The sequence below is a fragment of the Mustela lutreola genome, chromosome 4 (assembly GCF_030435805.1).
Source record: "Mustela lutreola isolate mMusLut2 chromosome 4, mMusLut2.pri, whole genome shotgun sequence".
NCBI lineage: Eukaryota > Metazoa > Chordata > Mammalia > Carnivora > Mustelidae > Mustela > Mustela lutreola.
Genome location: NC_081293.1, coordinates 14780789 through 14802055, shown reverse-complemented (window position 1 = coordinate 14802055; position 21267 = coordinate 14780789). Strand labels below are relative to the sequence as shown.

Here is a 21267-nt window from a genome sequence, read left to right as displayed (position 1 = left end):
TCTAGATTTGAGTCTATTTTTTTTTTTGTCTCTTTTCTTTTTTCAGTTGTTTGGTAAAATCTTGTAGTATTTGTCTTTCTCTGACTGACTTATTTCACTAAGCATTGAATCCTCTCCATGTTGTTTTTAATGGCAAGGTTTCATTCTTTTTATGGCTGAGTAATATTCCTATGTATGTATGTGTGTGTGTGTGTGTGTGTGTGTGTATTTTTTTATCCATTCAGTGGACACTTAAGCTGCTTCCATAGTTTGGCTATTGCAAATAATGTTGCAATAAACATAAGGGTGCATATATATTTTCAAATTCATATTCTTTGGACACTCAATAGTGGAATTACTAGATCATATGATAATTCTCTTAATTTTTTGAGGAACCTCCACACTGTTTTCTACAGTGGCTCCACCAGTTTGCATTCCCACCAACAGTAGGAGAGGGGTCCTTTTTTCCACAACCTTATCAACACTGGTTGTTTCTTTGTGTGTTTGTGTGTGTGTGGTATCTCGTAGTTTTGATATGCATTTCGCTGATGATGAGTGATGTTGAACATCTTTTCATGTGTCTGTTAGCCATTTGTATGTCTTGTTTGGAAAACATCTGTTCATGTCTTCTGCACATTTTTAATTAGACTATTTTTTGACTCTTGAGTTGTGTAATTTCTTTATATATTTGAGATATTCATCCTTTATTGGCTATGTCATTTGCAAATATCTTCTCCCATGAAGTAGGCTGCCTTTTAGTTTTGTTGACTGTTTATTTCACTGTGCAGAGCTTTTTATTTTGGTGTAGTCCCAATAGTTTGTTGTTATTGTTGTTTTTGCTTTTATTTCCCTTTGCCTCAGGAGCCATATCTAGAAAAAGTTGCTATAGTTGATGTCAGAGAAATTACTGCCCATGTTCTCTTCTAGGATTTTTATGGTTTCAGGTCTCACATTTATATCTTTAATCCATTTTGAATTTATTTTTGTATATGGTATAAGAAAGTAGTCCAATTTCATTCTTTTGCAAGTTGCTGTCCAGTTTTCCCAAAACCATTTGTTGAAAAAACTTTCTCATTGATATTCTTTCCTGCTTTGTCAAAAATTAATTGACCATATAATTGTGGGTTTATGTCTGGGTTTTTATCTGTTCTTTGATCTGTGTGTCTGTTTTTATGCTAGTACTATCCTGTTTTGATTACTGCAGCTTTGCAGTATTATTGAAATCTGGGATTGTGATATCTTCAGCTTTGTTCTTCTTTTTCAAGATTGTTTTTTCTATATGGGCTTTTTGTGATTAGATATAATAAATGTAGAAATTAAGTTAAAGTATTATTTTAATATTATTAAAATGGAATATACATAATTTATATGTATTATGTTTTCTGAAAATTCTGAATTTTTTTTAAAAAGGCATATGATTTTAATAAGATTGCAGAGACTTCAGTCTATCAAAATTTTATAGTTTTTGCCACAAGCATCGCTGCTTCCTTAGTTTCCTTGTACCCTGTTGGTATGATGTGGAGCTCAGAGTATCTGACAAGTGGAATAACCAGAATGTGTCTTGTAAAGAGTACTGTTTCAGATCACAGTGAAATCCAGAGAAGGAAACTCTTCTTTGACCTGCCAGGAGTTACATCTACAGGTTATCTTATCCCAGCTTCTGATTTGACATAATATAGCTATAATTGTAAATTAAGAGTATTTAATTTAGAGTTTAAAAAATGACTGATTAAATCTTTGTATTTTGAATCACTGTTTTATAATCATCATCAAAATTGTTTCAGTCCTTTAGGAACTCGTATTTTAAAAGAGAGAAGAATATTTCCTATGTTTAGAAGTATACACAGTTGTATTTCAGTATAACTGCTAAGCATGAGAATTATTGTTTTGTTTACTTTCTCCTGTCCTTTTTTTTTTTTTTCTGGCACATTGCCTAAAAACAGGAAAATGAGCAATGTGGGGTATGTTGGGAATAAACAAGGGAATGAATCTCAAATTTTGGCACCTTTAATACAAGACAGAAAGGAGTGGATTTGATAGTCAATCATTTGGTTACACTGAGCAGAGGTAGATAATGAAAGATCTGGGGTCTGTAGTGCCTACAGAAGTGGTTGAAGGAGAATAGATTCCCCTTAAGAACCATGGTTTCCTCTCTCTCCTTCTGGGACATGAGGACATGCATATGCTGATCTTGTGAGATGTTAGAAGTCTAATCAAGTGGACGTAAGACAATTGATAAAAGTAATAAAATTATTTACGTTTTATTATGCTGAGTTCTGTGCTAAATTCCCTCTAAAAAATCTATTTCATTTTTTTCTTCACAATTTGTGAGGTAGACAAAATCATTATCCTCACTTTGTAAATTAAGCTTGTAGAGATTATGTAACTGCCCAAGATAACACAGCTAGTAATGGAGAAACCAGAATGCAAATCTAGGGTGTCATTATTCTAGAAAATGTGCTCTTAATCACTTCTTTCTGGTGCATTCTGTGGCCTTTCCAAACGTGCAATAAAACCAAATTTGAATAGCCAGTAGAATAAATTTAATAAACAACTGAAAGCAATTGAAGTCTATGAAAATTGTTTTATATTATAGAATCTGTACAACTGCAAAAGATTTCATTTACTCTTGTTGACTTTATTTCTATAGAAATGATGAGCCAAAGCTTCATCAGAATTTTTCATTTTCTGAGGACTCTTCAAAGTAATAGTTATAACTATTTATAATTTTTTGTAGGTAAATTAATTTTGGTTATGATTAACTTTAATAGACTTAGAATAACTTGGCTGCTCAAACACCTATGTTCAAATCTTAGTCATTTTATTAAATTTCTCTGTGAGTTAAGGAAAATAACAGTACCTTCATCATAGAGTTGTGAACAGTAAATAAATTGTTACATGTGAAGTTTTTAGAACAGTTGTTGCCTTGTCTAAACACTTAATTTATTTAATTAGCAATTATTATAAAAGAGAATTGCATTATGCATTAACTATCATCAAAGTTATGAATTTCAAGGTTAATGCTATTTAATAAAGTTCAACTAAATATCATCCCTTTTGGTTATATTTGTAAATAGTATTCAAAATGGCAGAATGAACAGTATTTATCGTCAGATTTTGAGTTAATGAGATTACCATGAAAAGTAAATAAATATAAACATTTGCCTTTGTTTTACATTTTCAAATATATAGATGATATATTACTCAAATGTAGAATTTCAAGATATAAATCCTCTCCAAACAACATAGTAGTTTTCAAAGGACTTTTTTTTTATTATATACTTCATGAAACAATGAAATAATGAAAGAAGAGTTTAATAAGGTGGAACTGATTGGATTGGACATTTGTATACCTCTGTGGGTATTGTTTAATTGTCCATGAGATTGAGTTGTTAAATAAGCAGATTAATATGAGTAACACATAAAGAAAGAAAATAATAAGAACATTGGAAAAATAATTTTATTTCTAATTATAGGTAGCACTTTTGGGCATGTAAAATATGTACATTTCATTGGGAGAGAAATTTTTACTTATCAGGATTAGTTTTTATTTCATATATTATTTGTTAGGTATTATCAAAGTAAAGTATTTACAGTTAAACAGTAGACATATTAGAAAGTACATTGATAGGTGACAACTGTTAGGATTATATAGTTCAATAGATTTAGCTTACATCTTAGTAAGTTAAGTACACTCATGAAGGATTTTAGTCTACTGTCTTTTAAAGTTTCTCATTATCCTAATGTAATTATTTTTGTAATGGGGCAAGAAGTATCATATTTATAATGTCTTTTTATGGATTTAAAAAATATAATTTAAATAGTTAAATAGTGTGAAGTGTTTAGTTAAATACCATCAGTTATCATCTCATGCATATAGACATAGAGTTTTTGGTTAATATTAGCTTGATTAATATTATTTGAATCATATTTTATAATTTATAATTAAGATATTTTATAATTTATCTAAAAATTAGAGCCCATAGTATAGGGACTTCTGTTGACAGGAGAGGTTAATCAGATTAACCTTTCCACTGGATTTTTAAACACTTGATATAATTTATACAATTTCCTAATAGCATCAATGAGCCCAGTTGAAGAATAGATAATAATGACAAGGCCAAAAAATTAGGGTAAAGGAGAATTGAGAAGTAAGAGGAGAACTGCAGAAGTTTTGCTTTGCTGGCCTTTCTCTATAAATGGAAACTTGACATTTAGTTTGTTGACCTCAGAGTATAGGGAGAACAAGGAAAAGCCCTAGCAGCACTGGGAATCTGGTAGAAAATGCTTACCATACTAAAGTGGAAGTTCAAAGAGAGCACATTCAGGGTGTGAATTGAAAGTCAATCTGCAACACTCCCATTTTGTAGCCACAAGGTGTGCCTTAAATAACTGCAAGATCCAAAAATATCTTGAATCTTGAGTTTAGTTAAAAGTAGCAACTGGCGGGACGCCTGGGTGGCTCAGTTGGTTAAGCAGCTGCCTTCGGCTCAGGTCATGATCCCAGCGTCCTGGGATCGAGTCCCACATCGGGCTCCTTGCTCCGCGGGGAGCCTGCTTCTCCCTCTGACTCTGCCTTCCACTCTGTCTGCCTGTGCTCGCTCTCACTCGCTCTCTCTCTGACAAATAAATAAATAAAATCTTAAAAAAAAAAAAAAAGTAGCAACTGGCAGAAGAAGGAAATCTCTGAAGGAGTACAGGTCATTCCACTCCAAAGAATTTCCCAGCATATTTTTTTGAAGACAAATAAACAGTATACAACCAAAAATTACCAAACACATAGGTAATAAAGTAGCATGAGCAAGGACAACAAGAAATGATACATTAGTAGAACAGACTGGAAGATTTTATTTATTTATTTCTCTATCTATCTATTTATTTATTTTTTTAGTTTTTAGTTTTTAATTAAATTCTAGTTAGTTAATATGTAGTGTAATATTGGTATCAGAAGTAGAAATTAGTGATTCATCATTTATGTATAACACCCATTGCTCATTAGGACATATGCCCTCCTTAATGTCCATCACCCATTTCCCTTCTGTCAACCCTGCTTGTTCTCTATAATTAAGAGTCTTTTATGGTTTGATTCCCTCTCTATTTTCTCCCCTTCCCCTATGTTCATCTGCTATTTCTTTAATTCCACATATGAGTGAAATCATAAGATATTTATCTTTTTTTTATTTGTTTCACAGCATAATACATTGTAGCTCCATTTTGATGGCTGAGTAATATTATATTGTGTGTGTATACATCTACATACATACATACATAGATACACACATACATATATATATGACATTTTTCCAAAGACATACTGGCCAACAGACACATAATAGACAGGTATATATACCCCACATCTTCTTTATCCATTCATCAGTTGATGGACATTTGTGCTCTTTCCATAATTGGCTTTTGTAGATAATGCTGCTATAAACATCAGGGGCATGTGTCCCTTCAAATCAGTATTTTTATATCCTTTGAGTACATACTATGAGTGCAATTGCTGAGTCATAAGGTAGTTCTATTTTTAACTCTTTGAGGAAACTTCATATTGTCTTCTGGAGTGACTGTACGAGTCTGCATTCCCACCAACAGTGTAAGAAGGTTCCCCTTTCTCTGCATCCTCATCAACATCTGTTATTTCCTGTGTTGTTAATTTTAGCCATTCTGACAGGTGTGAGGTAATATCTTATAGTTTTGATTTGTATTTCCCTGATGAAGACTGATGTTGAATATCTTCTTATGTGTCTGTTAGCCAGTATGTCTTTGGAAAAAATGTCTATACATATCTTCTGCTCATTTCTTAACTGTATTATTTGTTTTAGTGGTGTTGAATTTGATAAGTTTTTTATAGATTTTTGATACAAACCCTTTATCAGGTATGTCACTTGTGAATATCTTCTCCCATTCCATAGTTTGCCTTTTAGTTTTGTTGATTTGTTTCCTTGGCTGTGCAGAAGCTTTTTTTTTTTTTTTTTTTTTTAAGATTTTGCATTTATTTATTTGACAGAGAGAACACAAGCAGGGGGAGAGGCAGGCAGAAGGAGAGGGAGAAGCCGGCTCCCCACTGAGCAGAGAGCCTGACATGGGGCTTGATCCCAGGACCTTGAGATCCTGACCTGAGCTGAAGCTAGATGCCCAACCCACTGAGCAACCCAGATGCAATTATCTTGCTAAAGTCCCAGGTTCATTTTTGCTTTTGTTCCCCTTGCCTCTGAAGAGTTATGTAGTAAGAAGTTGCTTCAGCTTATGTTAAAGAGTTTATGGCCGGTGTTGTTCTCTAAGATTTTGATGGTCTCACAATTTGTACCTTGTCTTCATTTTAGAAAGATTTTTTCACTGGATATAGAGTTTTAATTTTAAATTAATGTATTTTTCAGTTTTATAAGTTCTATTTGGTTATATCTCAAATCTGCTATGTTACTTTTTATAATTCTCAGTTATTTCTAGATTTTTTCAAACTCCTTTTTATTACTTTCAATATCGTAAGTGTGGATATCTTGTAGTATGTAGGGTAAGTTGGGGTAGAGATTACTAACATTCTGCAATCTCAGTTTTAAATATTCATTTTAAATTGCCCTGGAAAAGGCAGAATGGAAGCTTGGGATGGTTATTCTAAGCTCACGTCTTTGTCTGAAGACTTTGGGTGTGAGCCAGGTTGTTATACTCTAAAGGGTCGAGGCAGCAATTGAAAATAGTTGTTTTTCTCAGCACAGGATAAATAGAAATGACAGAAATTCAGTAAGATCATAGGCTTCATAAGATGGGTCTATGTGATATTTTAGTTTTAGTGGACATTGCATTTAATGAAAAAAAGATTAATATATTTGAAAAAGTACATTTTTGTTCTTCAAGCCAAATGCCTTCTGTAGCCCCTTATAGTGATGACTTGGAATCAGTGGGTAAGTGCATGCTTTATACAGTTGTGTAGCTAGAAATTGTGTGGATAAATTTGAAAATAGGAGAACTATCAGTGCAAATTTTCAAGCTGATAGAACCTTGGAATTGCCTGAATTTTTTGTTTTGGCAATTTAAAAAATATATAATAAATCACAAAAAAGCTTATAAGCATTCATAGTCCCACCACCCCAAATGAAAATGAAGCATATTTACTTGTAGTTTTGTTCCCTTTTTTAAATGAAGAGAAATCACTATTATTAAAAAATATGCATGTTTATTGAAAATAAAGTGTAAGAGTGATAGAAAAAACAAAATATCTCCATCTAGAACTCATCATCCATATCGTTCTGGAAATAACTTTATATACATATAAAGTTCAGGATGAAAGGAAGGAAGGCCAATATGCAGTAATAAAGACCTATGGAAAATGTACTTGCCACTTTTATGAAAAGAATTTTATTTCATTTGACTTTAATTCAATGAAAACTAAAGTTAAACCAAAATAATTCTTGAACATCAAAAAATTTATTACCAAAAGAAGTATTAATTCCTAAAATATTCCTCTAGGATTAAAATAAGAAATTATGACAAATATTGAGAATTTAGAATCGAATGGATTTTTTAAACTTCATGATTTTAGCTTTAGAGAATTTTTTTTTTTTTTTTTTTTTTTTTTTAAAGATTTTATTTATTATTTATTTGACAGAGAGAGATCACAAGTAGGTAGAAAGGCAGGCAGAGAGAGAGGAGGAGGAAACAGGCTCCCTGCCGAGCAGAGAGCCCGATGTGGGACTCGATCCCAGGACCCTGAGATCATGACCTGAGCCGAAGGCAGCGGCTTAACCCACTGAGCCACCCAGGCGCCCAGCTTTAGAGAATTTTTTGATAGGATGCTTTGATCAAAGAGAATATCAGTACTTTCATCTTCACTGTACATCTCTTCTCCCCGACCTTCCCAATTTTTTAAATTGTGTATTTCTTAGATTGTCCTGATTTTTCAGATTTACTTTCTGTTCTATGGATTCCTAGGGTTGGTTAGTATTAGTTACATATTTGATGGATATGATACATACAACTAGTCTTCTTATTGGAGCTAACTCTTGAATTTTTATTTTTCTCTTAATTGTCAAGTTTCTATTGTCAAGTAATTTTGTTTTTTGGGGTTTTTAAAAATTGTTTATCTTAGGAAACTTCCACGAAAGCTACATTTCCCAAACATGACGTTCCAAATTTTTTTGTATTCGAGCACCTTTAGAATATCAGTTACTGTTTCACAATTAGACCCAAAGAAGTACCTATGATTTTTTTAATGAAATGGTTAGGTTCAAACAGTTCAACAAGTATTTGTATCCTAATGACTTACAAGTTATTTTAAAAATGCACAAAAATTTAAAAAAATAATATTTTATTTCATTCTCGAATAACCTTCATCACCTACTAATGAGATGTACATGCCTGCTGGACACTACACAGCTTCTCAAATCTTGGAATCATATTATGCAATACACATTTACTGTTCCATATTTATTTTCATGTGGTTCTTTCTTTTTGTCATAGCAACTGCTGAAAATTTAGTCTCACAAAAATGTGACATTAATTAAAGGATAGTTGCACATTTTGTTGAAATTGGTGTCTACTTCAAGCAATGATCAATGCAATGTGTCTATAAGTAGTATCAGTGTATACACATTTAGTGTTTGATGAAAGTTTTGCCTATTGCATTTATATTATAACAGTCATCATTTACTCTATAATTTATGGTATTTTCCTATTTGTGAACCAAAATTGAGCCCAGGAGGATAATTGCCTGACTCAGTTCCCAGGATTCCATTCTTGCGTCTGAAAGCAATTTAATCAAGGAAAATGCTGAATGACCCTGTATGTTTATATATTTTTTACCTCAGTGAACAATCTCTTCTCTCTCCAGAGGTAACTTTGGCATCCTTAAATCAAACCCATCAAGCAGCCCCAACTTCCCTTTTGTTAGTGTATTAATTTCAACTGTGTACTCTTACTCAACTGATCCCACACCTTTTCTCTGACCTCCTGAATTTGCCCCAGTCCACCTTGCAGAGGAAATGTCTTATTAATTATATTTCCTACCACTTGATATGTGTCCTCACCATCTGAGACTGGTACTAACTTGAAACAAGATACCCAGTAGTTATAAACCTTTCTTAAATAGGTTGGATATCTATCATCATTTACACAGACACATGCACACACATACTAGGTTTGTTAAGAATATATTGATTATAACTAAACAAAATTCTTAAACAGGATGACATACATAACCTATAAATTGTGGGATGGATAGGTTGTATTCCTGTGTCAATTGTTATAGAATGGGGAAAAAGGATTACAAATAATCACATTTTATAAATTGCTCAGTTGCCAAAGCAGCATAGATTCATTTGAAACATCAGCTGTCCTGGTAATTATCATACTTAGAGTTAACAGTAATTTGGCTCAAATAATTTATTTTTGGTCTCTATATTGCTTAAGCATCTGTTCATGAATTAGCTTTTGTAATGTTTCAATATGTTCTGGTTCATGTTTGGCATTTTTGGTTCTGCTACGATAATGAGATAAAACCATAGATTCTCTAAGTAGTCCTTGGACAATATTTAATATGTTGTCTTAGGCAGCAAAATAAATTATTTTAAGTTATTTTTCATAATTTTTAATCTTACTCATATTTGATATTGTTAGTGAACTTGCAAATCAGTTTCTGAGAGTACACAAACTAAATTTGTTCCAGTATGAAAGAAAAATAAGCGATTTGTCCAGAGGAAGATATTCTGTTACTGATTTATGTATAGATATAATATATATTTTCTAAAAATTAATTTAAGACATTGCTTTTGTCTTACATATGAATAAGAGGAAGTCAATCATCTAGCATCTGTTTAAGTCATTTTCTCATATAGAAATAATCCATAAATATGGTATACTCTTGATTAGCCAATCTTAAAAATCTTTGGCATATATATATCCAAATAGTGATGTTTAACATATTTCCTGTCCCCATAAAAACTCCATATTTCATGCTTTGATGAAGATATAAAATTAGGGTGATAAATGAGTAAATTTTTAAAAATATTATTTGAATAAAGTGAAATTCACAAAACAAAATGAGATATTTTAAAGTAAACCATTCAGTGTCATTTAGGGCATTCACAATGATGTGCAACCACCACCTATATCTAGTTCCAAAACTTTTTCATCACTGCAAATTAAAATGCTATATCCATTAAGCAGTTGTTTCCCATACTTCTCTCCCCCTACTGGATACCTGGCAATGACTAACCTAAGTTGTCTCTATGGATGTACCTATTACGAATACTTCATATAATTGGGACCACACATTTTTGCATCTGGCTTCTTTGATTTCACACAACATATTAAAGTTTATTCATGTTATAGCATGTATCATTATTTCATTGAATGCATATACTGTAATTTGTATATTCATTAATGGATATTTGGACTGTTACTACATTTTGGATATTATATCTATCTATAAATCATAATGTTTCTATGAACATTACTCTATAAAAATTTCAATTATTTGGGGTATATTCCTAGGAATAGAATTTCTGATTAATATAGTTTACTCTATGTTAAACTTTTTGAGGAACCATTAACATGTTTTCCATAGTCCAAAATGAGCCATTTTATAGGCCCATCAGCATGTATAAGGATTTTAGTTTCTCCACATTTTTGACATTTGCTATTTTCCACTTTTTAAAACTGTAACTGTCTTTTGGGTGTGAAGTTGTATCTCATTTTGATTGGGGTTTACATCTCTAATGATTAAAATTTTTGAGCATCTTTTTATGAGCATTTTGACCATTGCTTTTTTTTTTTTTTAAAGATTTTATTTATTTATTTGACAGAGAGAAATCACAAGTAGATGGAGAGGCAGGCAGAGAGAGAGAGAGAGAGAGGGAAGCAGGCTCCCTGCTGAGCAGAGAGCCCGATGCGGGACTCGATCCTAGGACCCTGAGAACATGACCTGAGCCGAAGGCAGCGGCTTAACCCACTGAGCCACCCAGGCGCCCCGACCATTGTTTTTTTATTGTTGTAATATATTCCGTATAGTAGACCCTTAACATATATATTATGTATTATCTGCAAATATTTTTTCCCATATATTGTCTTTTAACTTTCTTGAAAATCTTTTTTGATGCACAAAATGAAATCTAATTTGCATGTTTTTTCTTTCTTTCACTGTTTGTGCTTTTGGTGTCATATCTGAGAATTTGGTGCCAAATCCAAGGTCATAAAGTTTTACCCCTTTGTTTTCTTCTAAGAGTTTTATGGTCTTAGCTCTTACAGTCAAATCATTGATTCACTTTGAGTTAATTTCTGTGTAAACTGTGAAGTAGGGTTCTGACTTCTTTTTTTTTTTTTTTTTCCTTAAATCCAATTGCCATAGTATCACTTCTTGAAGATGTATCTTCTTCCCTCATTGAATGATTCTGGTTCCCAAATCAATTGGCCATAGATATGTGGGTTTATCTCTGAACTCTCATTTCTATTCCATTGATTAATATGTTTATCTTTACAAATATTTTAAGGCTAAATAAAATAGGAATTGCGAATTATCCACACATTTAAAGAATTATTTGCCTGTAATTTTTAATTAAGTTACAATTACATAGATACTCTTTTATAGGCACTCTGCTAGGCAGAAGGAACACAAAGTTGAATTCACACTACCCTTAATTTTGAGAAAGAGTTTAATGTTTTAGTGTGGAGCCAACATAACTAAATCAAGAATTTAATTTTAGTTTTATAAGGATGAATATTTAGAAGGGCACATGATACTATAGGAGTCTAGGGGGATATAATGAGTATTCACCTATGTCAGTTGAACAGGTAATTAGTCTAAATTAATTATAGAACCCTATTCCCCTTGCCAGGGATTTTTCTTTTTCAGTGATGGGTTGCTAAGTCACTTTAAGCTAGGAGAGGCCCCAGGAAAGGTTACTGAGGGATTTGTAAAGGGAAGCTTTATCGCTTTTTAAAGAAAGTCACAGGAAGTTGATCTCTTTCCTTTGGAAATTAATGAGGAAATGTATTCCTTACATGTTACCAGCAGTCTTCCATGAAGGCACACTGAAGACTCTCTGAACAGAGTCAAAACAACTGAATCCTTGATGGCATGATTGAACCACTGCCTTAACCAACCCTGAAAACTCACCTACCTCTATGCTAATTCATAAATTTTCTTACTATTTATGGTAGTCGATAGCAGATAAAATTTATGGGGAACATAGTGCCAGCAGTATATATAAGTGATTAAGTTTCAGATATAGCTTCCCCAAAATAGTGATGTTTGAACTGAATGTTAAAAAATAAATAACTTAGCTAGGAAGATGTTGCTGCGGCAGAGGTCGAAGAGGTTGCTGCCCGTGTTCTCCTCAAGGATTTTGATGGATTCCTTTCGTACATTGAGGTCCTTCATCCATTTTGAGTCTATTTTTGTGTGTGGTGTAAGGGAATGGTCCAATTTCATTTTTCTGCATGTGGCTGTCCAATTTTCCCAGCACCATTTATTGAAAACGCTGTCTTTTTTCCATTGGACATTCTTTCCTGCTTTGTCGAAGATTAGTTGACCATAGATTTGAGGGTCTATTTCTGGGCTCTCTATTCTGTTCCATTGATCTATGTGTCTGTTTTTGTGCCAGTACCATGCTGTCTTGATGATGACAGCTTTGTAATAGAGCCTGAAGTCCGGAATTGTGATGCCACCAACGTTGGCTTTCTTTTTCAATATCCCTTTGGCTATTCGAGGTCTTTTCTGGTTCCATATAAATTTTAGCATTATTTGTTCCATTTCTTTGAAAAAGATGGATGGTACTTTGATAGGAATTGCATTAAATGTGTAGATTGCTTTAGGTAGCATAGACATTTTCACAATATTTATTCTTCCAATCCAGGAGCATGGAACATTTTTCCATTTCTTTGTGTCTTCCTCAATTTCTTTCATGAGTACTTTATAGTTTTCTGCGTATAGATTCTGTGTCTCTTTGGTTAGGTTTATTCCTAGGTATCTTATGGTTTTGGATGCAATTGTAAATGGGATTGACTCCTTAATATCTCTTTCTTCTGTCTTGCTGTTGGGGTAGAGAAATGCAACTGATTTCTGTGCATTGATTTTATATCCTGACACTTTACTGAATTCCTGTATAAGTTCTAGCAGTTTTGGAGTGGAGTCTTTTGGGTTTTCTACATATAGTATCATATCATCTGCGAAGAGTGATAATTTGACTCCTAGGAACAACGCAAAAGGCAAGGGAAGCAAGGGAAAAAATGAACTACTGGGATTTCATCAAGATCAAAAGCTTTTGCACAGCAAAGGAAACAGTTAACAAAATCAAAAGACAACTGACAGAATGGGAGAAGATATTTGCAAATGACATATCAGATAAAGGACTAGTGTCCAGAATCTATAAAGAACTTAGCAAACTCAACACCCAAAGAACAAATAATCCAATCAAGAAATGGGCAGAGGACATGAACAGACATTTCTGCAAAGAAGACATCCAGATGGCCAACAGACACATGAAAAAGTGCTCCATATCACTCGGCATCAGGGAAATACAAATCAAAACCACAATGCGATATCACCTCACACCAGTCAGAATGGCTAAAATCAACAAGTCAGGAAATGACAGATGCTGGCGAGGATGCGGAGAAAGGGGAACCCTCCTACACTGTTGGTGGGAATGCAAGCTGGTGCAGCCACTCTGGAAAACAGCATGGAGGTTCCTCAAAATGTTGAAAATAGAACTGCCCTATGACCCAGCAATTGCACTATTGGGTATTTACCCTAAAGATACAAATGTAGTGATCCAAAGGGGCACATGCACCCGAATGTTTATAGCAGCAATGTCCACAATAGCCAAACTATGGAAAGAACCTAGATGTCCATCAACAGATGAATGGATCAAGAAGATGTGGTATATATACACAATGGAATACTATGCAGCCATCAAAAGAAATGAAATCTTGCCATTTGCAACAACATGGATGGAACTAGAGCGTATCATGCTTAGCGAAATAAGTCAAGCAGAGAAAGACAACTATCATATGATCTCCCTGATATGAGGAAGTGGTGATACAACATGGAGGCTTAAGTGGGTAGAAGAAGAATAAATGAAACAAGATGGGATTGGGAGGGAGACAAACCATAAGTGACTCTTAATCTCACAAAACAAACTGAGGGTTGCCGGGGGGAGGGGGTTTGGGAGAAGGGGGTGGGATTATGGACATTGGGGAGGGTATGTGATTTGGTGAGTGCTGTGAAGTGTGTAAACCTGGTGATTCACAGACCTGTACCCCTGGGGATAAAAATATATGTTTATAAAAAATAAAAAATTAAAAAAAAAAAGTAACTTAGCTAAGCAAAAAAGGAACATGAAATGTGAATTACAAAGTGGAAAAAATGAGCCCTGACAATAAAGAATTTACAATATAATAAGGATAATAGAATATAGATATAAAAAGGCAATGCATACTCTCATGTATTGTTTCTTCATTTTCATATCAACACTGTTAAGAAGGGACACCTGGGTGGTTCCATTGGTTAAGCATCTGACTCTTGGTTTCAATTCAAGTCGTGATCTCATGGTTGTGAGATTGAGCCCTGTGTCTAGGTCCTTGCAGGGTATGGAGTTGGTTTAAGATTCTTTCTCTCCCTTCTCTTTCTGCTCCTCCTCACCCCCACTCCTGTACACTCCCCCTCTCTCTCTTAAAAAAAAAAAAGAGAAGAAGAAAGAAAGAAAGAAAGAAAGAAAGAAAGAAAGAAAAGAAAAAAGAGAAGGAGAAAGTAAATGAGTATAGGAGAACAGATGGGAGAAACACTCAGGAATGCCAGACCTCAACAGTAACACAAATAAGTAAACAAGTAATTGGGGTTTTGTTTTGTTTTTAAAAGATTTTATTTACTTATTTGACCGAGAGTTAGAGGGCACAAGTAGACAGAGTGGCAGAGAGAGAGAGAGAAGGAGAAGCAGCCTGCCTGCTGAGCAGGGAGCCCGATGCAGGACTCAATCCCAGGACACTGGGATCATGACCTGAGCTGAAGGCAGCTGCTTAATCGACTGAGCCACCCAGGCACCCCTAAATGGGTAATTATTGAGGTCAAATGTGCTGATACCACTGACCTGAGGAGTTTTCAAAGCTTAAGAGTTGTAATTAGGAGATCATGATATATTCTAGTTAATGTCCGCCTATAATAGTATATTAAATCTGTGACATACAGTGCTGTTACCAAAACCAGGATGGCGATATTTTCTAATATGATCAAGATTGCATTTTGAAAAGAGGAGACCACCTAATGGATGTTTTCAGTGGGTTTCTAGGACTGACATGAGTAGTGAAACCCTGACAAAATGGAAGTCTAGTCTGCTTAGCAAGAAGGAGAAACACCTGCAACTATGGCGGAAACTTTGTTTATCGAGATGGAAATGCTTATTACTCCATGGCATTTTCACTGTGATTTAATTTCCCAAATAGAAAGGGTCAGTGGAAGACTCCCCTACTGACAAAACTGCTAGTTGTGTCTCACATTAATTTTTACTAATATAAATTAGTGAAGTTGAATTTTATTTCTTAGGGTTTTTTGAGTCTTGATTCTGATAAAGCAGTATGATATATTAAGACTACATACTCTGGGGGCGCCTGGGTGGCTCAGTGGGTTAAAGTCTCTGCCATCGGTTCAGGTCATGATCCCAGGGTCCTGGGATCAAGCCCCACATCAGGCTGTCTGCTGCACAGGGAGCCTGCTTCTTCTTCTCTCTCTCTCTGCCTGCCTTTCTGCCTACTTGTGATCTGTCAAATAAATAAATAAAATCTTAAAAAAAAAAAAAAAAAGACTACGTACTCTGAGGGCGACTGGGTGGCTCGGTTGGTTAAGCATCTTCCTTTGACTCAGGTCAGGATTTCAGGGTTCTGAGATTAAGTCCCATGTTAGGATCCTTGCTCAGCAGGGAGTCTGCTTCTCCCTCTCCCTGTGCCTGTCGTCCTGCTTATGGTCTCTCTGTCTCTCTCTCTCCAATAAATAAATACATAAAATCTTAAAACAAAACAAAACTGTATATTCTTGAGCCATACTGACTATTTGGGTTCAGATACAAACTCAGTCACACAGTAGCTGTATAGTTGAGATTCACTTAAGTTCTCTGCCTGTTTCCTCATCTGTAATGAAGGGATAATAATTATAGAACGTTTCTTATTTAGTTGTGAGAATTAAATGTCATCCATGTTAAATGTACTGGATAACTAGAATACTGCCATAATATTTGGCATAAAATCAGTGGTCAATAACCATTATTCTAATAGCTATTTTATTAGTATTCAGTTATTATGGCAGTAATTTCTTCTAAATCATCAATAAAAACAACTTCCTGGTCTAAGTGACAGAGGGCCGGAAGTTGTGCTGTATTGGGGCAGCCAGGTTGTCCCTACTAAAGGATACGGTTCAGCAAATAGCCAGTGTCCTTGGGCTAATAATCACTTTCATCCACGGCATGTGTGCTATCATTGCTTCCCATGACAGAATGAGTGAGTAGCCATCTGACACTGGCAACAGACCTCTAGAGTGAAGGTGATTTTCCCAATGTCACAGAACAAGTCTTAAGACCTGAACCCTAGTAACCTGACTCCATAATCCTATGATCATTTCATTGTCTAATGAAAATATAAAATTTTCTAGCCCTCCTGCTTTTCCCGTCCTGAGATTAATAGGATTTATATAAATAAGTACAGTTAAATGTCCCCCAAGTGGTCTGCTGATTAAAAGCAACATATTTCCTGTAATATCGTACCTCTTGTCATATGAATACCTCTCATTCTAGAACAAGTTCAGTTATAATGCAGCAAGATCTTCTAGAAAATAGCACTTAGATAATGGAACATATTTATTCTTTAAAGATCTTTAAAGATATTGTTCTTTAAGGACAAATTTTGATTTCTCTCATTAAAATATGAATCATGTATTTTAGAATTCTTTTTTTAAAGATTTACTTACTCTAGAGAGAGAGAAAAGAGAGAGAGCAAGAGCATACCCATGAGTGGAGGAGGAGTGGAGTAAGAGAATTTTCAAGCAGACTTCCAGCTGAGGAAGGGCTTGATCCCATGACCCATGAAATCATGACCGGCGCTGAAACTAAGAGTCAGAGGGTTAACTGACTGAGCCATCCAGGTGCCTCATGTATTATATAACTGTATCACAAAACTATAGTTAACACATCTTAATTTTTCATAGCATGCACATATAATTTATATGATTTAGATTATTTTCATTTAGAATGCAGGCTTAGTGCTTCAATGGGGAAATAAATCAACATGGTAGACAAGTGTTTGTCTACCATAGTATTCTAGGGCTGGCGAGTGGCTCAGGGCAGGCAGGCAGCTCGTTCCACAAGTTCACAAATGAACTCTGCTGTGCTCTAGCGGGTTGTCCTTATTTACATGCCAGAGCTGGCTCTCAAGCATCACATCCTTATATTCCAGCCCATGTGACCATGAGCAATGAGAAATCAGAACTTTTTCAGATTCATGTTTTGTTTTTTTTTTTTAAGATTTTATTTATTTATTTGTCATAGAGAGAGAAGCGAGAGCAAGCACAGGTAGACAGAGTGGCAGGCAGAGGCAGAGGGAGAAGCAGGCTCCCTGCCAAGCAAGGAGCCCGATGTGGGACTCGATCCCAGGACGCTGGGATCATGACCCGAGCCGAAGGCAGCCGCTCAACCAACTGAGCCACCCAGGCGTCCCCAGATTCATGTTTTAAAGAGTATGTGTGATAGTCACCTTCATCGGTCTGTTCATATTCCACTGTTCAAAATTTAAATTACTAGCTGCAGAAAATTATTGGAAATACGGCCTTCAGCTATGTGGCCTTGTACCTATCTAAAATTCACTGTTACCAATTAACGGTGTTAAATAAACCCACATGGATAAGTGACTTTTAGGGAGTAGGTGGAGGTAAGGAGATCATATGGCTGATTAATCATCCACTTATCTGAATGCAAAGTAATAGATGATCCTGTCAGGCTTGTGTGGTTGGAAGTGAGTCAGAGTGTGTGAATCCAATAAATGTTACTGTGGAAAAAGCACAATATCTTTATGACGAGGACAGAAAAAAAGAAAATATTAATGCTTGATTATTTTTTATTATCTTCAGTGAATAAGCAAGTTGGCAATAAATAAGAACTCCTTATCTATTATATTCAAAGTAAAACTAGAGACCAGAAGTTGGAAGTTTCTTTCTTTAAATAAGTGCTTTATAATTTTTAAAGAATCTATTTAGCATAGGACATCAACTCTCTCTTATTTTACCCAAATATGTAGCCAATTTTATTTATCCAAGCAAGCTACCTAATTTTACTTGTTGCGATATTTTGGTATTCTTTTAGAGTTCTCGAAAACTATTAATATAAAGAGAATATGTATATGGTGATGGAATATACACTCCATTATTTATTTGTTATTTACCATACTGGAAAATTCTACTAAGTAGAGAATAGTGATATTATCACATAACACAGTTTTTTGATAAGCCACAACACATGAATAATATAAAGGCAAGCTTTCAAATCTTCAGTCAATATTATAAATACAAATCTTAAGCCCTAAAGCTAAAATTTCAAGGGACATTCCTCTTGTCCATTATTCATTATAAAAATGCACGTATCTCTAATGGGAAAACAATTTCTATCATGAAATACAGAGGATGTGTGTCTTAGTTCTGTCTGTGCTAATGTAAGTATTTTTATCACTACAGGCTTGTAGGCTTGGTTGTTTTGGGATTCATCTGTGACAGTTTCTTTCTGTGTATTTGAATTTGATGTATAGATTTATGCTATGAGGACACAAGCTAATTCTTTTCTTGTATAGACTTTAGAGTCATTTCAAAGGCATGAGTTAAAATATTTTAGTACCAAAAAAAAAAAAAAATTAGTAGCAGACTGATAGCCATGGATTTTGATTCAAAAAAATAAGTCCAGACAGTAATACTAACACAGGGCTACTTGCATTTGTTTCCAATTGTTTCCAAGACTAATGGAATGAATAGTAGTTTATTAGCATTAACTCCTCATCCTGTCCTATTGAGTGTGTGACATGTGCATTTTAAAAGTTGTAAATACTGCAAGCATGACCGAATAATGCCTTTTTTTAACCTCATTAGTAGTTTTAGCAACAAGTCCTTTATTCTTCAGAAATAATTAAAAAAAGAGAGATTCTGAAGTAATTTGATACTACTGAAGCCTTAGAAAGTGTGCCTTTTCAAATTTACCATGATAGGCATGAAGCAAAATCTATATTTAGTATTAGCTGTGAGTAAAGACATTTTAATTCATAAAACAAATTTATCATTAGTATCTGTATTTTTTATTATCCTTAAATCTGTCATCATTCCTATAATAGAGAAAAGAGGGAGAAAAGTTAGTGTTATATGTAATATCTTCTAATGAAGTATTAATAATACTGGAATCTGAAAATTAAAAAATTATTATCTATTAAAAAGTCAGGTAAACTAATTTTATCCATTAAAACATTTTAAATCACTTTAAATTTTGATATATACAACACACTATGATTATTATGCACTTTTATTATCTTTGGAAAATTATCCTCACCATTTTCTAAGTCACTACAATAAAATGGATTTTCTATTTCATGCTACACAGTAGCAATTCATTAGTGTCTATAATGACACTTGAATTCAATCAACCGTATTAAGCACTGACCTATTTCCAGAATGGTTCAAAGAATAGTGATACATATATTTGGATTTTGATAGTCTTAGATTCTGGTAAAAGGCAACATATTTTATGGTTGAAAAAATTCAACCATAGTGGAACAATGGGTTTAATTGACCACCAGACAGTAAGCAAATAAGACGTCAAAAATCCCTGTAATTTAGTAACCCATTAAGCCTAATGTAACTACATATGCTAGAGGATTTGAAAAATTGTATTTTAGATAATCATTATCATCCTTTGCCATTTGAATTACATTTAGATAAAAATGTTTAATCTGAAGATTTTAAATTTTATATATATATATACATACACACATATATATATATATATATATATATATATATATATATTTTTTTTTTTTTTTACTACATGGAAGTAAATATTTTGCTCAAGTACTTAAAAAGTAGATGCAATTGATTAGTTCCAGAGGGATAAGTTACAGAGTAGGAATAAATATTTTCAATGCATAAACCTGACAAATGATTCATACTCATAGAGACCAGTTTTACAAATCAATAAAAGAAGACAGATAAACCAGTAGGAAAAAGGGTAAAGATTTGGACAGACACTCCATAAAAGAGGATATCCGAATACCCAATAAATATATGTAAAAATTTTCAGTTTCATTATTCATTAGAAAAATGTAAAATAAAACTACAGTGAGATAACACTATATCACTATCAAATGGCTAAAATGAAAAAAAGATAATTCTAAGTGTTGTCAAAGATGTGTAGCAATTGAAACTCATTCAATACAGTAAAGAGTGTAAGTTGGTACAACTCCTTTAGATAACTGTTTAGTAATTAAAGTTAATCATATGCATATGACTGATATGTTCTATTCCTAGGTACCTGATAATTTACTAAAAACACATTCAGAAATGTTCATAATAGCATTATTAGTAGTAGCCAGACCCTGGTATACTGAAATACTCATCAACAGTTGGAATTTTTTTAAAGTTTCAGTGGCACACACAGGAAAGAAAATGAGTGACCTTCTACAGTTTCATGTGACAATATAGATGAATCTCACAAGCATAATGACTACTTAAGGGGAAGAAAAAAACCAGAAACGTAAGAATAAATATTGTCTGATTCAGTTTATTTAAAGTTTAAAAACGTGCAGAACTAACCAGTATGTTGTTTCAAGTTAGTACTCACCCATGTGAGGGGTAGTATTTACTGGAAGTAGTATAAGGAGACCTTCAAGGGTGCTGCCAATAATAATATTTCTTATTCTGGCTCCTCTTTATACAGATATATCAAACTTTTGAAAGACAATTAAGCTATGTGCTTATGATTTATAGACTTCTGTGTGTTTTCTATTTTGATAAAAATTTAAAACAATATTTGGTGTGAGCAGGTGAACAGTAGAAGGGACCCATTCATAACAAAGAGACCAGTCCTAGAAGCCTCTTTGTCCTCTAGGGTTTAAGACTCTCCTCCCTCATGCCAGAGACATAGAGGCAGCCTAGAGACACCGACACAGGGATCTCACCATGTTCTTATCCCATAGAGGTAGCCTAGGGCAGGCCTGGGAAATCCCTTTTACCTCCTCAGATAATGCTAGAAGTTACGAGCTAACTGGGAGCCCCAGAAACACCAAATA

The 21267-nt window shown here is 34.0% G+C and overlaps 1 protein-coding gene across 3 annotated transcripts in view; it reads left to right on the top strand.

Annotated features, from left to right (window-relative positions):
- ATRNL1 (attractin like 1) overlaps window positions 1-21267 on the top strand; it is an 849703-nt gene that overhangs the window by 481042 nt on the left and 347394 nt on the right. The window contains exon 27 of one of the 3 annotated variants that reach the window (XM_059173088.1): window positions 5990-6149. The exons of the other annotated variants lie outside the window; for them this stretch is intronic. Coding sequence (XP_059029071.1) covers window positions 5990-6097 — 108 coding nt within the window. The 3' untranslated portion in view covers window positions 6098-6149. Of the gene's footprint in view, window positions 1-5989; window positions 6150-21267 lie in introns of those variants that run through there. 3 annotated transcript variants of the gene reach the window in all.